Source organism: Ceratosolen solmsi, unplaced genomic scaffold (genome assembly GCF_000503995.2).
Source record: "Ceratosolen solmsi marchali unplaced genomic scaffold, CerSol_1.0 scaffold13, whole genome shotgun sequence".
In the NCBI taxonomy this organism is placed as follows: domain Eukaryota; kingdom Metazoa; phylum Arthropoda; class Insecta; order Hymenoptera; family Agaonidae; genus Ceratosolen; species Ceratosolen solmsi.
In genome coordinates this window covers 2,314,802-2,342,741 of record NW_011948418.1, presented here as the reverse complement: position 1 = coordinate 2,342,741, position 27,940 = coordinate 2,314,802, and the positions used below count along the sequence as shown (strand labels likewise).

The 27,940-nt window shown below is 28.5% G+C and overlaps 3 protein-coding genes across 3 annotated transcripts in view; 2 read left to right on the top strand and 1 right to left on the bottom strand.

Annotated features, from left to right (window-relative positions):
• Positions 1 to 632, top strand: part of Srp54 (splicing regulatory protein 54) — a 4,408-nt gene extending 3,776 nt beyond the window's left edge. Inside the window, exon 4 of the mRNA XM_011496885.1 lies at positions 194 to 632. Coding sequence (XP_011495187.1) covers positions 194 to 563 — 370 coding nt within the window. The 3' untranslated portion in view covers positions 564 to 632. The remainder of the gene's footprint in view (positions 1 to 193) is intronic.
• Positions 633 to 1,478: 846 nt separating this feature from the next.
• Cyp303a1 (Probable cytochrome P450 303a1) lies at positions 1,479 to 13,305 on the bottom strand. The gene is made up of 10 exons (XM_011496884.1): positions 13,277 to 13,305; positions 8,235 to 8,320; positions 7,613 to 7,864; positions 5,685 to 6,027; positions 5,161 to 5,338; positions 4,807 to 4,915; positions 3,941 to 4,121; positions 3,137 to 3,254; positions 2,538 to 2,676; positions 1,479 to 1,762 (listed from the first exon to the last, which is right to left on the bottom strand). The coding sequence occupies exons 2-10, from the start codon at positions 8,299 to 8,301 to the stop codon at positions 1,581 to 1,583; spliced, it is 1,569 nt and encodes a 522-aa protein (XP_011495186.1). The 5' UTR covers positions 8,302 to 8,320; positions 13,277 to 13,305; the 3' UTR covers positions 1,479 to 1,580.
• A 10,860-nt stretch (positions 13,306 to 24,165) lies between these two features.
• The window catches only part of LOC105360093 (nose resistant to fluoxetine protein 6-like), a 15,789-nt gene continuing 12,014 nt past the window's right edge, over positions 24,166 to 27,940 (top strand). Inside the window, exon 1 of the mRNA XM_011496882.1 lies at positions 24,166 to 24,346. Within this exon, the coding sequence (XP_011495184.1) occupies positions 24,187 to 24,346 (160 nt within the window). The 5' untranslated portion in view covers positions 24,166 to 24,186. The remainder of the gene's footprint in view (positions 24,347 to 27,940) is intronic.

The following is a 27,940-nucleotide window of genomic DNA, read 5'->3' as shown; positions in this document are numbered from 1 at the left end:
AAGAAAAAATAAATAAAAAAAAAAAAAAAAAAAAAAAAATATATATATATATATATATATATATATATATATATATAAAGATATCATGAAGAACATAATAAATGCATGATTTTATTAAGGATTATCGTTATAAAGTTAGTTGTACAATGATTCATAATTATTATCTAAATCGCATGTGATCCCCGTTTTGTAGAAAGAAGAGCCGCTCGCGCTCGCGAAGCAAAAGATCCAAGTCCCGCACGCGGAAGTCCAGATCCAAATCGAAAACCCGATCCTCCAAATCAAAATACTCCGAGAAGTCGAGGGACAAGGAGAAGGAGCATCGTAGCAAAGATAAGTCTGAGAGCAACGGCAAAAAGAGCAGTAGTAGTAAAGAAGATCGAGATAAGAGCGACGACACACGCAGTGAGCGTAGCGAGCGCAGTGAGCGCAGTGAAAAGAAATCGAGGGATAAAGAGAAGAAATCAGAAAAGGAGGAGAAACGATCGGAGGAAAAGAGTAGAGCGAGCTCTGAATATAGTGACAAGGACAAAGAAAAGGAGAAGCAGGATTCTGAGAATTAAGGAATAATTTTATTCGGAGTAGTTTTTCTTTTCTTTTTTTTTTTTCCTCTTTTCTTTTTTCTTTTTTTCCTTTTTTTCCTTTTTTTTCCATTGAAATTTAACGACGATCGATGCAAAATGAACTAACACCCAAACAATGCAGTCGATTTTTTCTCATTTCCTTTATTGCGCCCGTTGTCATGTTGACTCTTTTTTTTTCCTTTTTTTTTCACTCTTTTTCCAAGTTATTAATTAGTTAATGGTTGACAACAAAGAACAACGTCGATTCAACGAGTTTGTCAATTCGGTAGAAATTTTCAATTCGAGTGTGTACCTTTCTTACCTACGATTTTCAATCTTGATCTGAACTTTATCCGATTATATATATTTAATATTTGTCAAAATATTTAATCGTAATAAGGATGCATGTTCTCTTATGTTATTTCGTAGACCTATCAAGATTAAAATGTACACGAACGACATTTATAAGCCAGGAAGCCTTTGGAAGTCAACGCGCTTTCATTGATCTCAAATAAGACTCTCAATACATTAACTTTATTATATATTAAAAATACTACATTCGATATGTGAATCAAAACTAAATGTTTTTTAGTACACGAAAAGTACATGGCTATATACACCTGGATACCTTTTTATAAAACAGCGTTAACTTTAACTTCGATTATGACATAAATGAGCAAAAATTATACAATTTTCGGTGAATTATCGAATCATAATTGCAAAGGAAATTTCTACCAGTGTCCTTTCGTTTGCTTTACTTTTAGGGCTCACATTCCTCGCGTGTACCCTAATTCTGACTACGTCTAAGAATTGTATCAACGTTAACTCATAATAAAAAAAATCAAAATAAAAAGGAAACAAAACAAAAAAAAAAGATAAAAGCAAAGTAGCCGATAACGTTAGATTCGTGATTCGTTTCAAAAGAATGAAAAATGTGTCTGTCTATACATGCATGTACATGTATGAGAGAATTATGTATTATGATTCATATGTCGGAGCAAAAGGCAATAGTATACACTACGTTCTCTTAGTCATGAGGACCCGGAAAGGTTTGGGGCTGGCGGTGACGCCGTCGGTGTACTCGTTGCGTGGCGGCTCCTCGCCCGGGACGGGTGCGAATGTGAAATTCTGCAGCAAAGCGGCCATTATCATGAACATATTGCTTTTGGCCAACACCTCGCCCAAGCAACGATGTTTACCTGCGATCGTTTGTTTAATAAATAAATTTAATAAGAAAAAGAAAGAAAGAAAGAATGAAAGAAAGGAAGGAATAAAGAAAGAAAGAAAAGAATAAAAAGAAAAAAAAAGAGCAAGGAAGAAAAGAACAGAAAGAATATTAATTCAATGATAAATAGTAATTGAAATTGTACAAATAATAAAATTAAAATTATCTTGGATCATGAACAATGTCGTGTTATTATCTTATTAAAGCTTCAAAACCATAAGTATAGAATCTCTAAGCAGCCGCTCCTCCTTTTTTAATTGTCATTATTATTACTACTATTATTATTATTATTACTTGGTAGTGTAGAGTGAAATTTCGATCTAAGACATGTGTTAATTATTCTTATTTTTTTTTTTTTTTTTTTTTTTTTTTTTTGAATGGAGTTTTCCTTATAAAATAAATTTTCATTGGATAAATATAAATAGGAGGTAAATAAAGAGGCAGAGAAAGAGAAAGTTAAATTATTTCTTTTATGCTCGGTTGATTATTTAAAAATAAAACGTATCGTCCGTCGATGTAAACCGACTTTTCTGTTATTTGACGAAAAACAATTACCGAGTTAGTGGCATTGAGTGCGAATCGTATGCCGCGAAGAGCAATGTGTCTGTAAATCTGTAATGCTTGCGTTAAAAAATATCTTTAATTGGAAAAATTGAAAAATCGTTAATCGTACCGTAACTTTTCCAAAACGAGTTCTCCTCATATTAACATTTAAACGTTATCTTACGTGCGGCGATAATTGCACGTACCAAAACTAAAGGGAAGGTACTGCTCGGACATGACTATTTTTCCGGATTCGTCGATGAACCTTTCAGGTCGAAACTCCTCGGGATCGCCCCAGAACTCACCCATTAGGATCCTATTGAAATTCACAACTAACATACTGTCCTGCGGGCAACAAAGCGAATGGCAATTTTTAATATAATATTTATCTTAATCTGGGCGATCGAAGTAAATTTATGATAAAAATTCACAACGTAAGAGTATTAAAGATAATGTTAATGGTACACAAATATAAAGTTACATTACTATTCTTATCATTGATAGCGACTTATTTCTTAAAATGCAAAATTATTATTAAAAAACGACTTTTCAATTCGCTTTCTTTCGCGTTCATTCGTCAAATCTGTGATTCTTTTAAATCACGGTCCTGTAGACTTCTTCAAATATTTTTACCGCGAGCTTAATAAGCATATGAATTAATTATTACAATGCAGTAATTGCGATTAAAAATTATTTTACTATACGGAAATTTTTAAATCCAATCGATATTATATCTTACAATATAACGGGCATAAAATTTCGGAATGAAAAATATTGTTAAAGTATTATTGAAAAGTGTTTATACCTTGGGTATTTTGTATCCCAAAATGCGAGTATTTTTGAGGGCGCGATGTGGAATATTCATAGTTCGTCCCATAAACATTCTTATTGATTCAAGAACTACGGCGTTAATGTAGGTCAATCTGTAAGGAGAATTAGATTATTAAAAAATCCTTACTGCTTTATATCGCTAAGATTGCAAAGACATTTTATTAAGAGTAGCACATTTTAATAATATAGATTTTGAATTTGTTTAAAAATTTTTGAGTCAGACAATTAGAGCCTTGCAGATAAGACTAAAGTGTAATAATACATCTACCGTTAATCTATAATATCACGTGAAATTTATATAAAAAAGAAATGTACGTGAGAGGACAGGGAAACTACGTTTTTGCAATTTTCATTACTCTTCGTCGAATCATATTATTTTATCGATCTCCATATATATATATATATATATATATATATATATATATATATATATATATATACATCTCGATATATACGTGAAACGTGGAAAATTCATCTTAATATTACGTTGGGTTTGCGTATTCGTTGCTCGATACTTTAGATTTTAAATTATTCGAAAATTATTCCTACAGAAGAGAGTCATTTCAATTTTTGTTGCAAGATAAGCATTAAGTTTCGGTGAAAACTTGATCGACCAACAAGAAATTCAAGTGACTCTTTACTGTAATCGACGAGGACATTCATCGTAAAGAGGGTGGAAAAATCCAAGTAAAAACGCGCTGCTCAAAGTCTCAAATAATCACAACTAGTCGCTGCATTGAATTTGTCGACGTATCGTTTGTTTACAAATAACGCCTACCTAGGCCGATCTTTCAAGGACGGCAATCTCTCACGGCCAATAATCGAGTCGATTTCCTGCTGGGCCTTCTTCTGCACTTCCGGATTCAGCACGAGAAAGAGAAAGCCGAAGCACAGAGCTTTCGAGGATGTCTCGGAACCGGCCATGAATAGGTCTACGCAGATTGCCAGCAATTGTCCCTCTGTATGTATCAATCAGCAAGTGCATCAATCCTTTATCTCTGTCGTTTGCTCCACCCCACTCGCACTACAATTACACGCTTTGCTACTGTTGTTTTCGATTTTTGGAATCGCGTTTCCCACTAATCGCATTCACTCGAGCAAATTGAGGATGAATATTAAATTATTTACTTGTTCATTGCCAGCGAGACATTTACAGAAGCAGCGTCTGCGTTCGCAACGTGAAAGGAAAATAAAATTTCAAAATCAAATATTTATCATCGTAACGTATTGACTTCTCCTACGCCGAACCACGCTATCTTTTGCTTTTATTTATTTTTGTTGTTTGTTTGTTAGTTTTTCTCCTTTTTTTTGTTACGAATTGAAACGAATAAAAAAATTTTTTTCGGTATTTATTTCATAGAATGGTCGAGGTGATTGGCGTTAAGATCGCACGAGCTTGACTCGATTGGCTAGAGTCAGTTAATTATAAACGAGTCTGTTTAGAAAAAAGTGTAATAATATTAATAATAAATCTTGAATTATAGCAATATCCTACTAATTGTCATTCGTGTTTTGACAGTTTGCTATTACAAGTTATAATTTTATACTCGATTACGTATTCCGTATTTGTGCAATTATCATTTTAATATATTCGAATCTATAGTTTTTAAAATATAATTTATAAAAATCATTTTAGTACATTACCTGAAAAAGTATCATCGGGGATTTTCGATTGCAATGTTTGCAGATAAATATCCATAAGATCTTTCGGAGAATTGGGATCGAACGTTTTTTTATGATTGTCCAACTCGTCCTGCATAATTGTAATATTTTATATATGAATTGCAATTTATGTGAGAATTTCATTATAATCGATAGAATATGAAAATTCAACGTTTTAGAGTGAGAGATTGAGAGAGAGAGAGAGAGAGAGAGAGAGAGAGAGAGAGAGAGTGAGTGAGAGAGAGACGAGTCCAGATAAAAATGCGAAGCAGCATAACGCACGTTAACGAGGGTAGACAAAAATGAATGTCTTTGAATTGTAATTGATATACGTACTTTTAAAAATTTCCAGAGCTGACGATGCGTTTCCATGAATTTTTTATATCCGGACATTTCGGGTGCGACATACTTTAAAAAGAAGTGATTAAATAGCCATCCGATCATATCCACACCGCGAAGGAGCTTCGTGAAGATTTTTTGCAGATAAATAAGATCTTTGTCATTGATGTTGTACCTAACGATACCTCAATCGTTATACACAATACGCCCAAATAAACACCCGTGGCCCCTTAAAAACAATTACTTCGTTCTCTCCTAAAACACACACCTTAGCCAATAAAGTCTCTTTCACAATTTATCAATTAATTGATCGACAAACAATGACTATTACAATGGTGCTGTATCTCGATCAATAATATGTAATCTCTTTCGATAATAAGCAATCGAATTTCAAGACGAAATTAATTGAAATGACCGATCATTCTCATTTACAATCAATAAAAATGGAGAGCTCGGGTAATCACCTTCGCAGAGCCACTCTTACACTATCAACACCAGCCTTCTTTAATCATCAACATCACCTCTTCCCCGCCATCATACACCAAAGCGTATTAAGCACCGGCACTCCGAAGAAGTCCTCCATCTCGATAACGACGCCCAACCTCTCGGTGCTCCTCGTCCCGACATTCGCATTAATGTCCTCCCGGCTGATCTTGACGCAGCGCACCACGTTGCTGTTGGCCTCCGGGCGCACATCCTCGACGCCCTCGCCGTTGAGCAGTCGCTCATAGTACTTGACGAACTGCGCAGCCTCGAACTCGATTTGCACGGCCATGTCCGTGCGCCCGAAGCCCAGGTCGCGCAGGTGTCGCAGGATGAACCGCCGCTGCTCGACCCAGAGCTGGCCGTCCACCACTAGGAGACCTGAGCCGGATTTTATCGTTCGCTTTATTGCAATCGGGTGATTTTTGTTCTTGTCGCATATATATATATATATATATATATATATATATATATATATAAGTGAATTTTCAATAGTTTGAATAATTTCAATAATAATTATTATAAGTTAAAGTTTATTGATCTAACTAAACATGTTTTATAAATGTAAATTTTTAATGCACAACGTGTTTATGTAAAACTATAATGTAACGAGTTTCATTTTAATTTAATACACATAAACAGTCAGGTTATATAAAATTATCATAGAACAACTTTCGTTTTTGTTTTTATTTTATTTTATTTCATATTTCTTTTAATTAACGAGCGCTAAGTATTTAATTTGAATTTTTCTATTTCTATATTTACATCGTTCATTTTGTATTTAAGTTAAAATCCAATAAACTCTAAGGATAAAACGAGAATTAATATTTTCGTGTATATTCAAGATAATTTAATCATCGAATAAGAAAAGAATTGAACAAACAACGAGCTTGAACAATATTTCTCCAATCAATTTTGAAATATTTAAAGCAGATTATATCCTCGCTACTATTCTTCCTTTCTATTTATATTTAAGTTATTTATACTTTTATAATTGATAATATTATTGATTAATTATGTCTATTAAAAATTAATTATAACTATTACAATGCAAAAAACATTCAAAATAGTAATTATGAGAGTTAATCATGAGATTCATTTTTGAGAATTGAAAATTTTTTATATCCTTTTAAAAGAAATTTTATGAATTTTATTTGTTACTATTTGCCATAAGATTATAGAATCTAGATTACCTTTCTCTGCATTATATATTTATTTCAATTAATACATTCTGCTTGCGCTTATAAATTGAAGCGGGATAAACTTTTCAATTTTTATAATATCAATAAACGATAATAAGATGTATATTATATATAATGTAATGTATAAGAAAATCAGATAATCTAATAAAGTTCATTATTAACAAACATTTCATTCCATAAATCCACAATTTCATTATTCTTCGTATAAAAGCATCGGCAAGCGTAGAATAAATACTAAGCGAAATCTGAGCTAAAAAAAACTATAAAAAAAAAACAACAAATTTTTACTTTAGTAGTAAAATATTGAAAATATACATTATACATACTTTGATGCATAATATATGGATATTAATCTAAGAATTATTAAAAAAATTTTGATAGTGAAATTATAATATACAAGAACCTGTAATTTTTACCGAAACATTATTTTCCATAAAATAATCAATATTCAATAGTATTGAAAATTGAGATAAAGCGTGGCCCTTCGATTATTAATTAAATCTCGTAAAATATCCAAGGGCTTAATTAAGCCTAAATTAGTAATATTTATTAACTTTTTGTTTTATTAAACATGTAATTGGATGAAATTAAATTAAATTGAAGTAATTGGATGAAAAATTAAACATTGTCGACGAGTCAAAGTGAACGTATAATCAATAGTTTAAGAAATTGATTACGTGAATACAAAAAGCTTTTGCGAAGCGCCAACATTAGCAAAATGTAAGCCACGAAATTATTTATTCCCAAATAGATGTAAATGTCACCTTGTCTCTTTCCAAAAGTTCTGCAATCATACACTGGCCCAATTGGTCTACCATCACAATGCTCGTTCATAATCATTGCCTTCATGCTCTCGAAGTCATTAAGGATGACGACACGATCATTGCCAATCTTCAGCCCAATGATCGAGCCGTATTTCTTGCCGAGGATGTTGCAAGCCTCCGAAAAGTAGCCCGTTTCCTTCCGTAACCTCGCTATTTCCAGGGCGCAACCAAGTACCGGCAGCCACTTGGGACCTAATGAGTTTATTATAATACACATATATCTTGAATATCTTCAATTCCTTTTAAAAACTAACATATTATCATCATCATCATTATTATTATTTCTGTTTTTGCTACTATTCTCCTAATTGACGCACTGAATGAGATAGAGATAGAAAGAGAGTAAGAGTAACTATGAGACTATTACTTATTAATCATTTAATACAATAAAGATATAAATAAATGTTGTGTTATTACACAACGTACAAATACCCGACGATTCCATACCAATTTGCCATGATAATATGAAAATTACAATTTTTTCTCACATACAATAAAAAAATTTAACAACACTTATTGAATCATATCGAATTAAGAAATGTAGAGTCATCGGTATATTTACCAGGTGGATATCCTTTTGGTTTACGTGTTTCCAAATAATAAAGCAAAAGAAGTACTAGAAAGACCATAATTATTGTCGGTGCGATACTGAAAAGAAACACAAAAATTTTTAGTTCGCCATAAACTTCCATGAGTTTGCTATTAATTATTTATTGAACGATTAACTGTGTTATATTTTTAAAGATAAGAATCGTGATAATAATTATTCAATTTCACTGATTGCCTAATAATATTAATAATTTCCTTAATTTATCTAACATATAATACATTCTCACGATGTAAAAAGAATTCTAATGAAATGGAATTATAATAATAATAAATTAAAATTGTAACTAAACATTATTTTAATTAAACATTACACTTGTTTATCGTCAATTCGCTTAAGAAAGTACAATTTACAAAATTTACAAAATTTACAAAATTTCTAGCAATAATTAAATAATAATAGACAAAATTGATTCTACGGACAACCAATAAGTACGATTTCAAATGCCTATTTCTAAAAATTATTATTAAGCGAACGTTAAAATGGTTTCAAACATAAAGCGTTCTGTCACAATCTTATGTCCAACAAATAATAGTAATTAATCTACCTCTATGTTTATTAAAATTCATAATTTTATATAAGCAGATATCTCACTAATTTATGAGCAATGGTTACATTCACTTAGCAAAGTAACTTACTTAAAGACTTGAACTAGTGAAAATATTGTACAGATAATTATGGACGATGAGCAAGTAAATCCTTTTCATGAAAAAAAAAAAAAAATATTAATGTAGCAAATTTTGTATTTTTTTTTTTTTTTTACAAGATTCACTAGTCTTGTTAGAGATCAAGTGCCAATGAAATGGAAAAGTTGCATGATTGGATCTGTTCACTTTTCTCAAATTAAGATGTATTATATTGGAGAAAACGTTAAAAAGTTGGAGTTATAATAAACTTTAAACTACGAGGTACAAAATCGAATGAACTTGAAATTATATTATATAAATCATTCGATGAAATAAGGAATTATAGCATTAGAAATAAAAGTCTATAATTCGAAATAGCCGTAACCACAATGTAACGTCCATATGAATATAGAAATAAAAATATATAATTAATCCAAAGAGAATAATAGATGAAAACATAATAGAAACCGAGCGATGTCGACATTTATCTATTAGACGTTATCTTTAATCAAAGTCGGCTGTAATTTAATATTACAGAAACACTAGATACAATAAAGTTATTCAAAATAAAATGTTAGCCAAGCGTTGTGTAATTCAACGAGGAGAAGATCACTAGTTTACATTAACAAATGTGCAAATTTTTTTAATTGAATTAGCTTACGCAGTCCTAACTTACCAATGCAATTTACTTTAGAAAAATCTCTAATATTCGTTACTGCATGGGCATTTTATCGATTAAAATTCATTGACGATATAATTTCAAAGGACTTTTTGACGCTAAATTAATAGTCAAGGATGCAATTATAATCGTAAAACATTAAAAGTGCCAAATTATTTAAATAATCTTGTTAAAAAAAAAAAAAAAAAAAAATATCTTAAGAATATAATAATGAATATTAACATTTAGTTGATTTTCTATGGTGTATATAAGTGGTGTAACCATGGTGTATAAATTTACTCACAAGCCATATCAAGATTATAGCAGCCAAGACCGCTTTCTTATATGGATTTACGAAAAATCTTCTAGTGAAATTCACATTCCGCTAATTTCTCGCGCATTTGAATATCCACTTTTGTTGCCGTTTTAAAGCCAAATAAAAGTGACAGTGCATAGCGCAACTTCAATAACCCATGCTAATTATTCGTCTAAATGAATTAAAGGAATATCCGCTTGAATGCATGCGGCTTCATTATCAGAGAGTCGCTTACAAATTTATTTTAAATATAATTTCTTCATAGATTTTAACTGGATAGATAAATATTGTGATAAAGAAGAAGTGTGGGTGCAACGAAACGCTCAAAGGTAATGCAAAAGGTCAAGTAGCCTGGGATTAGCGCGAAGCTGCAGTTACGAAGTTTCTTTGACCGTGAAGAGTCCGCAAGATCCAGCGGAAATGAAGGAAGCGAAGAAAGTGAAATTGAGGAGAAAGTTGTACCAGTTTACGATCGCGTTACGCAACGGCTGGAAACGCGCGATTTGCACATTACGAGGACCTGAAATTTCCCAACGAATAATCCAATGCACTTCCTTCATCATTCATAGTCTTAGCCTATTAACTTATCCAAATTATGCGGAAGTTGTTGTCTTTTTTCATCGGGAAATAATGCACGAGGTACTTCAGAGACTGCACTTTTAACGTTGTTGTGTAAATACTGTAAAAGCCATTGGCTATCTTTTATTAAACGGGCTTCTATTGGCACGCAACACTTATTTAGCGATAATCATCGAACCTTTCAATTAAAATTTGTATACGCTTCTAATAAACTCTTTCATTTAGCGCACGCACACGCGCACGCACGCACACACGCACACATTTGTTTCAGATAAAAGCAGTTTTGAAGTATATTTACAGCAGGTTTAATTTGCGGATAAATTGTATTTTTTTCTACAATAAGCCGGCAATGGTTTAATTAATAGTATATCGTAGTTTAATTTATAGATTTATTTAGTTTAATCTAGAGTTTAATTTATAATATTAATAATTTGCCATTGCTACGTATTATTTAATATTGAAATAGCGTGAAAAAATATTTCTATGAAAATTTCTTTTAGGTAGAAAAAGTAAATGATCATAGATTATAAAAAACATTACTTTTATGCATAAATCTTTGTAACTCTACGTTAACATCATTATCTTAAAATAGATATTTACTTTGTCATGTGGATAATTATATTTAAAACGAATAAAACTATTGTTAATATTTTTATTATGAAATGTCAGACTATTTTTTACTTGAAGATCCTCGTTGCAAATCCAACTCTTTTAACGTATAATAATTAACCTGAACAGAATTATGAGACGAAGTTATGTATACATTAGATATAAAATATACCAACAATTTTCATTAAATTTACATTCTTTTAAATTAAAAATATAAATTTATAGCTCTTGACAAGACAAAAATTATTTATTAATTGTATACTTATGTCGTCATACTGATAGAATCTGTGCCGATCAAAGTCGTTTAATGAAACAATCGCATTTCATTCCTTAGAAAATATTACGTAACGTCATTAAACTGTTAACAATGTTTAAAAAAACATTTGATTAGAAATAATTCATTAGTCTAAGAAAAACTTGCATAATATTTGAAAATATAAACACACGATTGCCACTTTCGTTTCGACTAAATCGACGGTCAATGCACTAATAGAGTAAGAGCTTTTACGACAATTAAGACAAACCCAATAACCTGTTCTGCATGCTTTTTCTTATTTATTTTATATAAACAATGCAATTTATAAACTTTTTTCAAAATGAGTATTTTAAAATACCGTCAAGAATACTAGATCGATTAAAAACAAATATGGCAATCAACAACCAAACTTGAACTTTAAATCTAATTAATCGTAACTAATTTAATTGCAGAAATGACGAGTGAGAAACAACGGATTTTGCATTGTTGAAATATTTTAATAAATGTAAATATTAAAAATTAAACAACAACTTTATTGTAAATAATCTCAAGACTTTTTTTTCTAACTAAAATATATATTACAAATTTTATAATAAATGATTGTTAAGGTATTGTCCTTTAAAAACTTTATATCCACTTAATCGAGTTTCAATTTTTTTTCAATGAATAATTAATGTATAATTTGAAGATTGTAGACTAACGAAAATTCTTTCTACGAGAAATGCCATTGTATTTTTTTCTAATAAATTAACGTGCGAAATCTTAAAAGTTATTTTAATCAACGGATGCTTTGTACGAAAAAAGGGAAATATTTATTCAGAGAAAAGCTAAAATGAAATTGTACTTCATATGATTTACGTATCAGTCCATTATACGTTTATATAATAATGTTAAGTAATATTGAGCATATTTTTTTTAAAAACATTTTCGTATTGATAATTTTTATATTTTGCGTTCTAGACAATAGCACGATGTTCTATAATAGTACAAGTTTGAAAAATGTTTTTTGAAAATTTACTAATACACAACATTATAATATAATAATTCATTAAGCAAATAAATATATCTCGATTTAGCTCATATTTAATTACATTTTAAATTTTAATTTTGATAATTAATTATAAGCTACAAACTTAATTCTTATATTTATTCTTTATACTTAATTCTTATTTATCTTTATTGTACATCAGTGACGAGCGTTGTAACGTCTGCTTTTATAAGTTATTATGTATTTTCCCGTTAATATTATTCAATTACTGTTTATTAAGATATGATATGGCCATTGAAAATATTATTATTTCACAAACATCGTACATTATGTATTAGTAAATTGTAAAAAATATTTTGATTGCTATCTCGACTAAAAATCTCCTAATGTAATTTAAAAGAGTACCATTGGTTAAAAGTGATTACATGTTGCATTTTATAAAAAAAAGAAAAAAAAAAAAACCCTGTATAAATAATGTAAATCATGATTACTATTTAATACATTAGATGATTATTCATTAAATTAGTGTTTTTATTGTTTTTGCAACTATATACTATATTTTAAAATAAATAACGAAATTGCTCCGAGTATGCATTATTATTACATTGATATACAAGATTGCATATTACGCCTCGCAGTTTTAACTGATAGCATGATTTGATTTTAATTCTCATACTTATTCATTGGATCTTCTATTGATTAGTGAAAAAGTATTATTAGCCCTATAAAAAAAAGTACATTTCGTGAAAATTCGTTTATTAAAAAGCCACGATTTAATTTCGATTGCACTATCGTAATGAATTTTCTCTCGGAATTTACGCGGCCAGCGGAGAATGTCGAAAGAAAGTTCCCTCTCAATTCCCTTAAATAACAACACAGTGCTCATCCTGCTTATTGCCTTAGGCGTTTCCTGACAGTCGCTATATCGCTTTATTTCTTTCTTTCTTTTTAAACTAATTACCCACTTTCCTCGAACATTTTGCCGAAGTGCAAGCGCGACACTCAAACTGTCCTCCAAGTTGCCGAGTTCTTACCTTTTATATGCCCCCCACCCCCCCACTCCCCTCTTACCACCACTAAGTGATCACGTAGCAGCTGCACCGCCGTCTATATTCACTGATGAAAGTTGCATTAAGTCGCGACTCTTCAGTGCGAAGTCGCTGTGCACTTCTGTTTCCTTTACTATTCGAAGTGAGAGCTCAGGGCGCAGCATCCGTAATTGCGTCTTAGAAATTAGGTCAAAATTTCTTGCCACTTGAATAATTGGAAAAATTTAAATGCTGCATATATGGCCCACAGATAATTATAATTCCATAACTACGTTATGTCTATGTATTTACTTACATTACTTACCCGCGTCCAATTCAAAATTAACTTTATGATTTGCATCGAGTTGGTTTAGTATTCTCACCATATGATAAAACAGTGTTAATGACATTAACTTTGAGCCATTTAATGATATTTTATACGAATGAAATTTCACCGCTTTCCACCGATAAAGAATTAAAAAGCTTTTCCGATAATTTCATTTTAACTTCCTTTGCTTAATTTAAAACATCATTGGGATTTCTTAGTTATACTCGCGCTATTAACTGTTATAATATTTAGTTATCTGCTATTCAAATATGTTGATAGTTCTACAAAACATACGAATAATTTGAAAATTCATTAGTATTCTAAAAATAAGCTCCTATTGCAATGTAATTAAAATTTATCTGCTTTCGTAATTATTAAAATATTCGTCTATAGATGAAGTTCTTATCTATATTATTGATATAAAGTCTAAATCTTAATAATAACAGAACTAGATAGTCTGAATTAAATGTGAAACTTTAATTTTATTAAATTATATTTTATTGAAATTCCTATATGGAAGATTTGTCGTGCTGTACAATTTATTTCTAGAGATGTATTATCGCTTATGGATTTATGGATTTATCTATTATTGATTCATGAATTATTTCAATTATCATGCATTATTATAATAATATTTGTATTTAATATATCTAGACAAGAGAATAATTTATGGATTATGATAAAAATTTGAATTTTTTGTAATTGTAATATAAAATGGTATATGCTGCTTTAATTTAATCACATAATTTTCCACTATTGATGATTGAAATGACTAATATTACTATTTATATTTCCATATTTTATTATGTGTTCAATCATTTTTTATTTTGTAAAATTTTAAATGTACACACACACATATATATATATATATATATATATATATATATATAAATTTTTTTTATTTTTAAACTAACAACTAAATTTCCGTGATTTTCTTTGATAAATCGATTCAATAATTTTTATAACGATTTTATGTCATTAATAATTTAAGATTATTTAGATAACAATGGAAATGAAGTAAAATTAAACAAAATGCTTAATGTAACAATTAATAATTATTTATTTCTAATGTAATTCGCCAGTTTACCTACACTGCAGTTCACCATTAATGCAATTTTGGCATTTAATTGAAATTGATTATTTATCAATACGTTGATCGTCTTCTCAAAATTTTAAAAACTTCGCAATATAGTATAATTCACTATTGCAACATTTATTATCAATCATTTTTAAAATGTTTTCCTGCGTATTTATTTTACATCGTTTTTGTAAAATTTTATGATAACTCTTTATAATTCTCCAAATTGAAATAATATATTTTTAATTTCGCATTATTTTTAAATACCCAATTTTTTTTATATAGAAAATATTAAGAAGCAATCTTAATTAATATATATGAAAGTTCATTTTGGCTAAGCGATAGTCGTTTTATACGCAAAGGTATTGTTGTTCATGAAAAAAATTATACTTTTAGACTAAATAAATCTTATATACTTATACTAATATCTTGATGCAATGAAATTTCTATTTTATACATAAATTTTGTTAATAATACTTATTTCAATATCTATATTAACATATTCAATACATATGAAATTGTTTTATTTTAATTTATTTTATTCGTTATTTAATTATATAGAATTATGTAAACATTATGATTTATTTATATTACTTTTGACAATCTGACGAAACTTTTACGATATCTATGATAATTTGTTTACTACTAACTCATATCATGTAAATATTTCCTTTTCAAATAATAAAACAGGATAATATTAATTTTTTTTTTTTCCAAGTCTATATTATACAGTGTAGATATAAATATTTGTATTAATTAAATAAATTGCAATTAAACGTAATTCAACAATTATTTAAATAGTAACCAACTATGCTTAAACAATATGCTAATTAATAATGTCAATGTATTTCTTTATTGTAATATGGTAATGAAATCCATTGTATATTTGATATTGTTTGATTATTTCTTAGTCCTTTTTCCTCTCGAGAATTAAATATTTATTAAATATTTTATATATGTTGTAATATTATTATCAGTATTATTATTATTTCTTACAAACATATCACGCATTACTAAAGATTAGTGCGCATTAATAATACATATTAATAAAATTATTCTCTTAAAAATTCTTAATATTTATAAATATATGTAAATGTATATAACATGTATAAGGTAATAGTTAATAAAATATTATCTATATATAGACAGAATAAGATTGTTAAAAGAATTTTATTAATACATAATATTTATAAAGGATTAAATTAATTTTATTGTGCATTAAAAATAGTTATCTTCAATTTTACAATTACTGTCGGTCTTTCCGTTTTTAACTTATTGAAATTGACAGATTAAGATAAAAAAATTTAAATTACAATTGAATTTTTGTGCCTATATTGTAAGTTTTCTACGATAATATCAAGTTGCATATATTAATATTTACTGAACGTTTTGTCTGTCTTATGTAATTAAGTTACAAATTACAGATTCAATTGTTTTATCTTACGACAATTGTTATCACCATGAAGTAATAATTATAACAAACCATTGATTTTTCGATTAGTAAAAGCGAGCAGAAAAGAGACGAGCAAAGATTCCTTGAAATTTTAATAGCTTTAAAAATTTTATATTGACCATGACTATATGTAATTGTACATATTTTTTAGTATATTTACTTCAAGGTCAAGAGCTTGTATCTGGAAATTGAAATGAATTTTCTTAAGCAGATATACTAATCAAATATTGAAAATAAATTAAGGCTTACTGCATATACCTGAGGTTTCCTTTCCTCCCTCTCTCTCTCTCTCTCTCTCTCTCTCTCTCGCTATCTGTTTCTATCACTCGGTCGCTCACTCACTTTCATTGCCTTTCTTTTACGCATATTTATATATTCATTACTTTAGTGATTAATAACTAGAATTAGATTTTTTATTTTTCAGCAGGCAAATGAGTTTTTAATCTGTGAAGCAAGTATTTGAAACAACAGATATTAATGTATTGTAAAGACTGTGTACTTTAAGCATCATCTCAGGTTTTAATATATTTATCATATTATTTTACCACTTTAAAAAGTGATTTTTTTCGTCCTCTTCCTCTGTTTATATTCTATGATTCAATGGAATAAACAAAAAACCTTAAGTTTTCACTAATTATCTTTTGTCTCAAATAGATTGTCTCAAAGTATTACAAATTATTAAAATCTTTTACTTAGTTAAGCTAACAAATAAATAAATGTGTTAATATTATAAACTTCTATATATATATATATATATATATATATATATATATATATATAAATTAGTTTATAGCTTATTTAAAGAGGATGATTTATCTATTTACTAATTATCATATTTAACATGCAATTTAGAAAAAGGAATCAATAATGAAAATAAAATTTATGTAATAGATTACGCAAATACTATGTAAAGCATCTTCCTTACGAATATTTGGTAAACAATAAGTTCAAATTTTTTTACTTGAAAACAGACACTGAATATAGAATATCTCTATATGTCTCTTTCTTTCCCGTTTTGTGCGACTTTTTTTTATAAATATTGAGTTATCAATAAATATACAAATTCTAATCAGATAAGGTGATTTTTAATCTACAACGGAAGCGCTCGATAACTAAAATATTTACGTATTATAAATATTGTATATTACAAGCTATAAGTTATGCTTTATCACATTAAATTACTATTTATTTCAGTAGTTCGAATATTTTCTTTGCAACTTCGATGATCTAAGAATAATCACGGTATTGTTATCATCATCAATTTGTTGATTTAAATTGAGTTGAGTCAACGAAGGAATTTTCTGTATGGAGTAAATATTTCACTTAAAATTTTTTATTGCGACGAATTTTTGAAGTCAGAATCCCTTTTCTCAGAATTATTTTTTATAATCATAGATAAAAAATATTGATATTCTAATACATTACGCATAAGTTATAATTTATACATATCATTATACTCATTTATTATTTAATAAAACAGAATTTATTTACGTAAATTATTGAAAAACCATTTAAACAAATAATTTATAGATGTTTCTAATATATTCATAAGATATCTAATCATTTTCAAGTCATTTCACAATATTATTATGAAAAATGATTTGGTTGTTTATATTAAGGGAAACTTATTGATTTAAAATTGATTTTGAAATTTGTTTATATATTATTACTATAAAGTTATAATGATAGGAAGAAAAACTAGCAAGTTGACTTAATTTATAATACTCATATACTATATACTTATATACGAATTATATAGTTTATATTAAATTATATTCTATACATTCTATAAAAATATTTTATTATTAATATTTTTAATAGTCAACATATCGATTCTTAACATTTTCAATATTCAATAGTACGTTATTTTAATAATATATGCCTATTATCACTATATATCACTATTTTTTATACCACAATACATATGCAACTGATATTGCAGTTTTAGTTCTAATTTTTATAAAAAAAACTTTCTGGGAAGTGTTCTTTGAAAGATTAATATATAATAAAATCAATTTGCTTAGGTTTTCTTTTCTAAGCTACAAATTTAAAAAAGACTTATCAAACATGTGATTCATAATGTATACATAAAAAAATCAATAAGTCTTTTAATTTTATTAAGTAGTATCTAAAAATTTTAATTAATCGCACTCAGTGTGCACCGAGAAAAGTTATCTAACCAGTTGAACTCGTAATTGTAATATATAAAATTATAATGTACATAGCCATAAAAATCTTTATGTTTTAATATATTTACATTAAAAAATTTAGTAAAATGTAACAATACACTGGATATAGAACAATAATTTGACTTTGGAAATTTTAACTTATGATTTTCTTGATATTAGAAAATTTAAACTATTAAAGAAATTACTTGCCAATATATTCTTATTGTACTGTTTACAAATATTTATGATAAAAATGTATGACTTAATATAAATAAATATCAGTCCATTATAATTGCTTTCATTTACTATTTTTGAAAGTGGAGAAATTATTCTTTTTTTTTTATTCAAAAATCACAATATAAACTTTTCATCAAATATACGCGATACTACATTATTCTAATTTTCTATATATTTTATTAGTTTTTTTTTTTTTACTTTCCTATCTCATTATTGTATGTCATTTATAATGGGATAGAAAATATAAACATTTGAATGGTTAATTTGAATCAAATATATATTAAATATTTTTTCAAAAAGTTTGAATCTGTTATTTTTTTAACTAAATTTTACCCTAATGAATGTGAATTATATTTTGATTTGCCGGTATTTTATGTCATTAAAGATGAAGGAAGGAAAAAAACTGGTAATTTCTTTTCTCTTAAATATAAGTTGACGCGTAACGTACACAGTTTATAATACGTAAAGTACACTTTTCATAATATAATATTGGGATTTTCAAATATTGCTTCTAAAAATGAAAAATTCGATTGGAAACACACTTTGATCGTAAATGCATAGAGTAATAAATGCATTGTTCATTTGCAGAATAAGGTAATGGTAGTAAAACAGACAGACCGAGAGAGAAAGACACAGAGAGAGAGAGAGAGAGAGAGAGAGAGAGAGAGAGGGAGAGAGAGAGAGGGAGAGAGAGAGAGAGGTGAAGAATATGTTACTAACTTATGGACAAATATTATTTTTTATAAGTAAGGCTTTCATTGTATAATTAGTTATTGGCTATAGAGTTCAATGGTCGTTCGTCCTTCATATTCATTTACAAAGGTCGGCGTAATCTTACTATTTTTTTAAAATTGCCATTAAAAACTGGTATTGCTTTTATATTGAATGTTGGTTTTCTATCTGCACAATATAGTCTAACTTTAAAGTATAATGTTCATGTTAACTTATTGCTCGAGCATCGATATTTTCGTAATTACATTATGAATAATATTTGAATAAATTTTCATTGTCCATTTGTAATGGATAATTACACATATATTTAATGGATAATTTAATTGCTTTGAACAATTTTATTTTTTGACATTCTTTATTATACTCAATATTATAATCGGTCCTGTATATTTAACAGTTATATTTAACAATCTATTAATAGGCTTAATGCCGTGAGAAAATTCAATTAATCATCAACGTAAGAATAATGAAATAATAAATTCAGTTATTGTCAATCAAGGCAGAATATTATTTAATGTTTTAACCTATTTAAAATACTGAATGCTGAAAAATATTTTCAATTAAGCAAGGTTATTCGTGATTATTATCTGTATTATCTGTATTATTTTATCTGGTTGAATAGTATAAATTAAAAATAAAAATACTGTAATAAATAAATCATTGCATTATTTTCTTAAATTCGCTAATTTAATATTACACATATTCTTCAAATTCTTAATGATTCTGACTCAATATATAAGGAATAAGAAAATGTTTAATTATTTTGCACTCTACTTGAGAAATAGGTAAGCCATATACCCATACGCACTCAAAAGTGATAATATTATTATTATTGTTTTTGTTATTGTTCTAGATATCCTTGTTTATGACGATTACGTTATTATTATCTTATATATATATATATATATATATATGAGATGAGCGTTCCTTTGTATGAATCATATATCCTTTTCGATGGTTTGAAAGAAATTCTTATGCCCTTGCACCTTCTAATTTCAAGCAAATAAAAAATTCTGATTAAAAGCATAAGTACAAATAAATACATTTAATTATATAATTAGTTGAATATGGAATTTGACTTTTTAATTGGAATTATAAAGAAAATAAAGAATGAGACAAATTTTATGTAAAGATATGACTTAAAAAAAAAAAAAAAAAAAATAGAAATGATTTGAGTGTTGAGTGAAAAAATATCAAAAATTCTATTTCACTGATATTTAAGATATTCTTTTACAGTTATTCTTTTTGAATATTCGAATGTTGATAGATGGCAGACCCATCTCCAAAGCATAAATTCAATGTCTAATCAATAGTATTTGATATAATATTTCATAGCTAATGAAGTAGAAGCTACGAATAATTAAGAGTTACTATGTCTATCATCACATGGATATTTTGTTTGAATATATCAGTATTTATTTGAATTTTGGTGTGACGAGAGGACAACGAAAAATGAATAGAATGTTAAATTTCAATGGAGCCTTCGTTACCACCTTGATATTACATTTGTCTCTGAATAATCATGAAAAATCGAATAACGGCCATTTCATATTTATATTGTTATCAACATTGTCATTAAATTTGCTATTTTTATTGATTTACATAATATTTTGCATTGTAAAATTGTAGTAATTAGTAAAGTACTTTGAAATTTAATGAATGTTTTTGCTTATTGTTTACATTTTCCCTTACACTCCTTTCCATTACCCTAAGTCTTTAAACAAGTAGAAACATTACCATTCTTCATCACATACATGTGCGATGAAATTATTTTCAATGAAGAATTATATTGTACCACCTAAGAAAGCTATCTATTTTGCAACCATTAGTAAAGATCTTCGATATTTTCGATATTGTCGATTGTTGTGATTAAAAGAAATTATTGACTCAATTGTTGATAGAATTTATATAAGACTACGTTGTTTCATTGCCTAATATTTCAAATATATTTCAGTATAATCTTTTTAACATAAGTTGTCGAAAATCATCAAATACACGTTGCAATTATCTTATTCACCCCTTAAATATTAGTTAATATTTAATGATTATTTAAATCTGAGTTTTATTCAATATATATATATATATATATATATATATATATATATATATATATATGTAGGTTATACGATGTATTAAAAAATGAATAGAAATTTGTATAATTTTTTTTTTTTATAAAGAGATAACAATAATTTGCTCAAAATAATATTGCTTTTAATGTAAATATTTATCTATAACAAAAAATAATTAATATATTATAATTGATTGTATTTTATTTATTTTCATTTTCAATTTAATCTGTATTAACATTAAGAGAAAATAATGAACTGTCGAAAGGTTTTCAAAAAATATATTTTTCAATATTCAAATTCTTCATACGTACGGTTTCAATTACTTGAAAAATAATATAGTTTTGTTCTTTTTACATTTTCAAATATTAATATTTGCATTATTATTTATAAATTCACAAATTTCTATGAAATTACTTTAAAGATTTGTTGTTTTCCGTTGCTGTTTTAGACCACATTAATATTTAATTAATGTGACGCGTTAGCCTTGTTACTGAAAACTCAGCTACGCTTCAGATGGGATGAATGGACATGAGATCGACCTTGGCCTTTTGGAAAAATAGAAACTGGGAAACGTGGATCGCAAAAAGATCAGGAGTGACAATGTATAAATAATAGAATCTATAAAATTGGGGATGAAAGACTGGCGGAGAGAAAGGAAAGAGGAAGTTAGGGAACGATTCGAAGTGATAAAGGTTCGAAGATAAGGGAGTGAGCGGGCTTATGTGCCTCGGCATGTGTATTTAAGAGAGAGAGAGAGAGAGAGAGAGAGAGAGAAATAATATAATCCCAGTGAGTTTATAGATAAATCGACTTACGTTTTCGCTGATAAAATTATATTTGCATGGCATCATTGCAGTGCATAGAGTTGAGTGAGGCGGCGTTTCGTTAAGTTAATCGTAATATGAATAAATTTCGGTCGACGGACTGGGCCGATATAATTAATTATTCTATTAAATATCGTCTGTTCCATCCCTTTTCAACTTTGCCTCAAATACCGTCACCAACAACCTTTCACTTTACAAATCAGGTAGAATAATAAAACTCAAATGTTTAAAAAAATTCCGTATTGTATTTTTTATTTCAATTTATATTCAAAATTAATTTGAATTTGAATGTATTTATTTGATAATATAAAAACTAATATTATGTAAATATGAAGTTACATTGTAAATTAAAACGAATATTTTTTTTAAATCATACACACACGATCGCTTTCGTAAAATAGGCGTCTGTTCGCTTAACTTCTTCGTAAACGAGCTTTTTTTTTTTTTTTTTTTTTTTTTTTTTATTAAATATGGCATTAGATATTTTACTTGACATTACACGCATGAAATTTATGTGTTGCAATGTGGTATTGCAATGTATTTTTAAATTATTGGCTCACCCATTCTTCAAGTAGTATATGCAATTATTCCTTCGCTTATAATATTTAAGAAATTTCACTGACCGATTGATTTAGTAGAGTTAAAAAAAAAATATTCTGTATTCTAAATATTACACGATAATTCTTCTTCATTTGTATTTTTTTTTATTTTTTATATTGCTGTCATTGTTGTTGATTAATCGTATTCATCGGTACTCAATACTGGATGCAATTGAAAGTCCAACATTGAGAAGCACTTGTGGCAGCCATTTACATAAAATACCATTAACAAATATCTGTCGTGTAAAGAGTTTTGTGGGACTATTAATTGGCGAACCGAAAGATTGCCACGGAAATTGGAAAACCAACTCAACACTTTGGTCGAGCCCAATTATATCTCGAGCGTATAAATGTTTTCCCGGAAGTCAAGACCCTACGCGACTACAATAATCTGCCGTATCAAGATTCTTTTAGTAATATTCTCTCTCTCTCTCTCTCTCTCTCATGTAGCCGCATAATCTTGCTCTGGTGCGAAGTAGTGAAGGTACGCGGTATCGAAAGGGACAGAACTAATCGGCCGCACCAATGTCAAGACCAAAGTGGCCATAATATTCGTAATTTCGTGGACGCTGTAGTTGGATGAGCGCGGATAAAGGTGTCGCAAATGGGAAGGATTATCGCCGGGATCCGAGGCCCGCCCGGAGCCATGAATATTGAGCTCCTCGGTCGTCGGGCCTTGGTAATCCGAAATTTTCACACCGAAATGCTCGTGCTTGGATTTCGCCTTTGGAGCAGCGGTACGGGCGCGCCACTCCCCCTCCCTCCATCCCTCCCACCCAATCCTCCCCATCCCTCCCACGGCTTTTGTCTCGAGCCTGTCTCCAGCGCGTGCATCGAGCGCCCGACGCATTAAGGACCAGATGGATGTAAAAGAGACGTCGCTGGCGTGGTGGTGGGGCGATCGTACGATAAAGTCGTAAGATGTAAGCCCTCGCGGCTGAATAGACAAATCGGCTCGGCGCCGAGAGCACACGAAACGGCCGCGCTCCCGATTAATCGACCAGCCGGCATTTTTACGCTTCCTGGCGCGCGCTGCTCGCGCGGCGACTTCGGCCGGCATCGTCGCGACTCGGGAATTGAATTCGAGGGCGGCTACGAAGGCGAAGAATGCCGAAGCTCTGGCTGCTCGGGGCCTTGCTCGTCTCGTCGTTGCTCGTTGGGGCGGAGGAGGAGCTGTTCTCGAGGTCGGAGAACCGCTGGCTCCGCAAGTTCGGCAACGCCAGCAGCGGCAACACTAGCCTCGATGAGTTGGAGAATCGACTCGCGATGTACGCTATGGAGGTGGAGGAAGAAAATGAGGAGAAGGAGGAGGAGGGCGACGATGACGACGACGACGACGACAAGGACGAAAATGTGGACATGGAGCTTGAGAGGAGCGGCTACAGGCACTGGTACGAAAGTGTACCGATGGCGCCGATCGTCGTTGCCAAGTCCCAGACCCTACCCGAGGGAACTTGCAAGTCCCAGCTTAAGCGCTACCTCGAGGAACTGGGCAATGGCACTTTATGGGCCACTCAAAGTGAGTTATTCACCGTCCTTTGAATTATAGATTTGACAATCGAGTTTGAAACGGTTAACGACCGTGTGTTCGCTTTCATAATCCTCCGGTTTTCCGAGCGACACTCGTGCGTTTGGACACGTTTGCTCTCATTTTCACAATCTAACGATCCCTGACAGTAATTTACAGTAATGTACTTCATTGCGGCGAAATGAATTATGAACAAAAATAAGCTTAATTATTTTGTTTTGTTATGTTTGTTTGTTAATGGATGTGGGGAAATATTACCATGGAGCGCCCATGAAAAGTCAAAGTTATTTCAAAATTGATTAATTTGAGATGATTTAATTTTAGATAATATTAATGTTGCCGCTATTACGTCCTGTAAAAGTGAAATTTCATTACATTAAATTCAATTTATTCTCCTATTAGTAATTTAATATTAATTTTTAAATATCTCATTTTATTCTTAAAATTATCTTATTCCTAATCATTATTCAATGTCTCATTTAATTCTTTGTATGTTGTACACACACTAATTCCGACGTGGTCGTCAAATTATTACTTCACAATGTGAAAATTAAAGAAAATTATGGCTCACTTTATAAATTTGTGAACTATCGGCTTTTGAAATTTTGCATTTCAGAATGAAAAGAATGATGTATTTTTTAGGGATTTAAGGGAATTCTATAAGCTTTGACTTGCAAGGAAAAACTTCAAAGTCTTCTGTTTTTCCCTGTGCTATTCTGTACAACAGTTCATTATTTTTAGAAAACTTTCGAAATCTAATTTTGTAATATTTCTATTCATAATTCGAAAGTTGCTGTTAATGTGCTCCAACTTTTTCCAAGAAGTTTTCTGAATTCGTACATGAAAACATGACTTATATTTTAATCGTATTTTAAATCACTTCACATCGATCATACTTTACTTTTTATATACAACGGTTCTGAGCATGATAATTAAATTTTAAAATAACAAATCTCATTTCACCCCGTGACAAAATAATCGAAAAATCTTAACGTAAATGTATAATGTTTAAAAGTGATGCAATACAGAACACTCAAACAATGAGTCAAGATTCGCCAAATTTTTGGTCATACACATACATTTATTCTTTATAATAATAATACGTCATTTTTATTATTCATATTCATTTATTCAAATATTATGCTCTATACGAAACATCACCTATTTTCGAAATTCAAAAAAAAAAAAAAAAGAAACATTTTAAGCATTTTATACAAAGATATATTGCAATAACGAGAAAAATAAAATTTACTTGATTTAAAAAGTGCTTTAAATTTCTTTATTGGTACATGTATGTGTTTTAGAAAATTGACGTATTTATGAGAATGGGGGGAGTGGGGGGGGGCGATAATTCATCAAAATTTAGATATAATAATAATCAATATTAATTTAAATCATTTATAAATAGAAGTAGAATGCAATTGCCTACATGTTTAGAAATGTATTGAATGTATAGAAATAAATGTAATTATAAAGAAAACAATATAAATGAATAACTATTATATAATTTATCTAAGTTTTACGAAGCAATAGTAGTTTTAAATTTTATTTTATACTTAATGTATTCTTGACAGATAACTTTTTTATAATTTAGAAGAATTTGATTTATCTAGATCTTAACACCTTAGTTTAATTTCAGTATCTATCGCAATATTACATCTGGAAAGAGTTAATGATATAAATATTTTTATCAATTATTAGATTCTGATATTGTCGACTTATTTTATATATTTGATAACGTGATATTTGTAGAAAAATTCTCGTTACTTTTATCATCGATAACATTAATTATTTCACGATAGATGAAAATAATCTCTGTACTCTTCATTATGAAATTAATTCTTTCCTATAGTTCCCGATATAATCAATTTTAGCAGTGTCATAATTACAATAATCGGCCAATGTTTAGATTAGATTAGAAAAATAAACTAAAGTACATTTATCAATTATATAATTAATCTATTGGATTTACAAAAATGTACGTAATAATATTGAATAATCTCTTCACAATATTGACTTTATTTATTTGAATAATAGAATCGGGTGTTTTGCTTAACATAGATGGCTATTGTAATTATTTGAAATAAGAAAATTATATATAACTTTAAAAAAAAATTTTTTAAATATAATTATATAGGAAGAAAAACATTTTTTTAATCGATATTTAAGTAAATAAGTGAAACAATTTCGATTCAGTTGTGTATTCCAGTAAAATCTATTACATTGATAAACTTAAAATTCAGTGAATGAATTTTAAATGAAAATTGTTGTCATATGCAGTATATTATTTTCTAAATTATATTAGCATTATATTTCTTTTAAGTACGTACAATATGTCACAAGATATATATATATATATATATATATATATATATATATATATATATATATATATATGTAATATCTATGTAAATAATACAGGTTGTCATTGATGAATATTTCGCAATACTTTATTTTATATTACTTATAATTTAGTATATTTTTGCATTAGTAAATTATGTGTAAATTTCGAGATATTTTTTATGTGTAATCAAATATTAATACACCAAATGATTAAAAATTAAATCGTCGACTTGGCATTACTATATACTGATAAAATTAATAAAAGAACTAATATTTTATTATTACAAATACTTTTGGGTGAAATATATTTTATGCCATACGTATTAATTAAGTAGACAAGTGCATTATTAAATAATAGTATTAAATAAGTGTTTTGGTGTGATTATAACGGTAAAAAAAAAAAAGTTTAATCGAATACTTTGAAATATTGAAATTTTGAAAACTATCTTATGTTTTTGTAATTAAAAAATATGTATAATCGAGAAATAAATATAAATATTAGCGAAATTTGTAAATACTGAAATTAACATAATTTATAAAACGCAGGAGATAGTTTCTACTTACTTTTAATTATTTTTCGTCAATGACGTCATCAATGCAAAATTTCGAGGCTCCATCATTAATTTCTTATTTGAACCTTTTCCGGTTGAGCGGGTCAAACAATATCATTTCTTAAAAATATTATCTAAAAATATATATAAATTATGCAATAAGAATATTTTTACTCGTTGTGAAGATATATTTTTAGATAATGAAGTAAAGGAAATAAAATATAAAACAATTTTATTTCTTAAACCTTTTAAGCCTTTTCTTTAACGTTTAGACATTCCAGCTTTATTTATTTAAAAGATGGTTAATTTCTAATGTAATGTATTATTGCTATAATATAAAAAAATAAGACTATTCTCTAAAACTCAACTTAAAATAGTGAGGAAATGAACACGATAATGATAAATTTACTTTTATTATTGAAATTATTAGATTATAAATTTGTATTTTGTTAATATTTAATATTATGTTTTATAATATTATGTAATATAAATATTTTTCATCTATTTAGATGAGGATTGTAAGAAACTTTTTGGATTGCATATTTAACATTGAACTTAATATAAAATTGCGATCATAAAAATAGCGAAGAGTAGAATTTTAATGTAATAAATTGAAAAAGAAAAAAATTTTATAATAGAAAATTCCAATTAATTACTACTATCTGCTTTCATAAGATAACTCTAATATTTA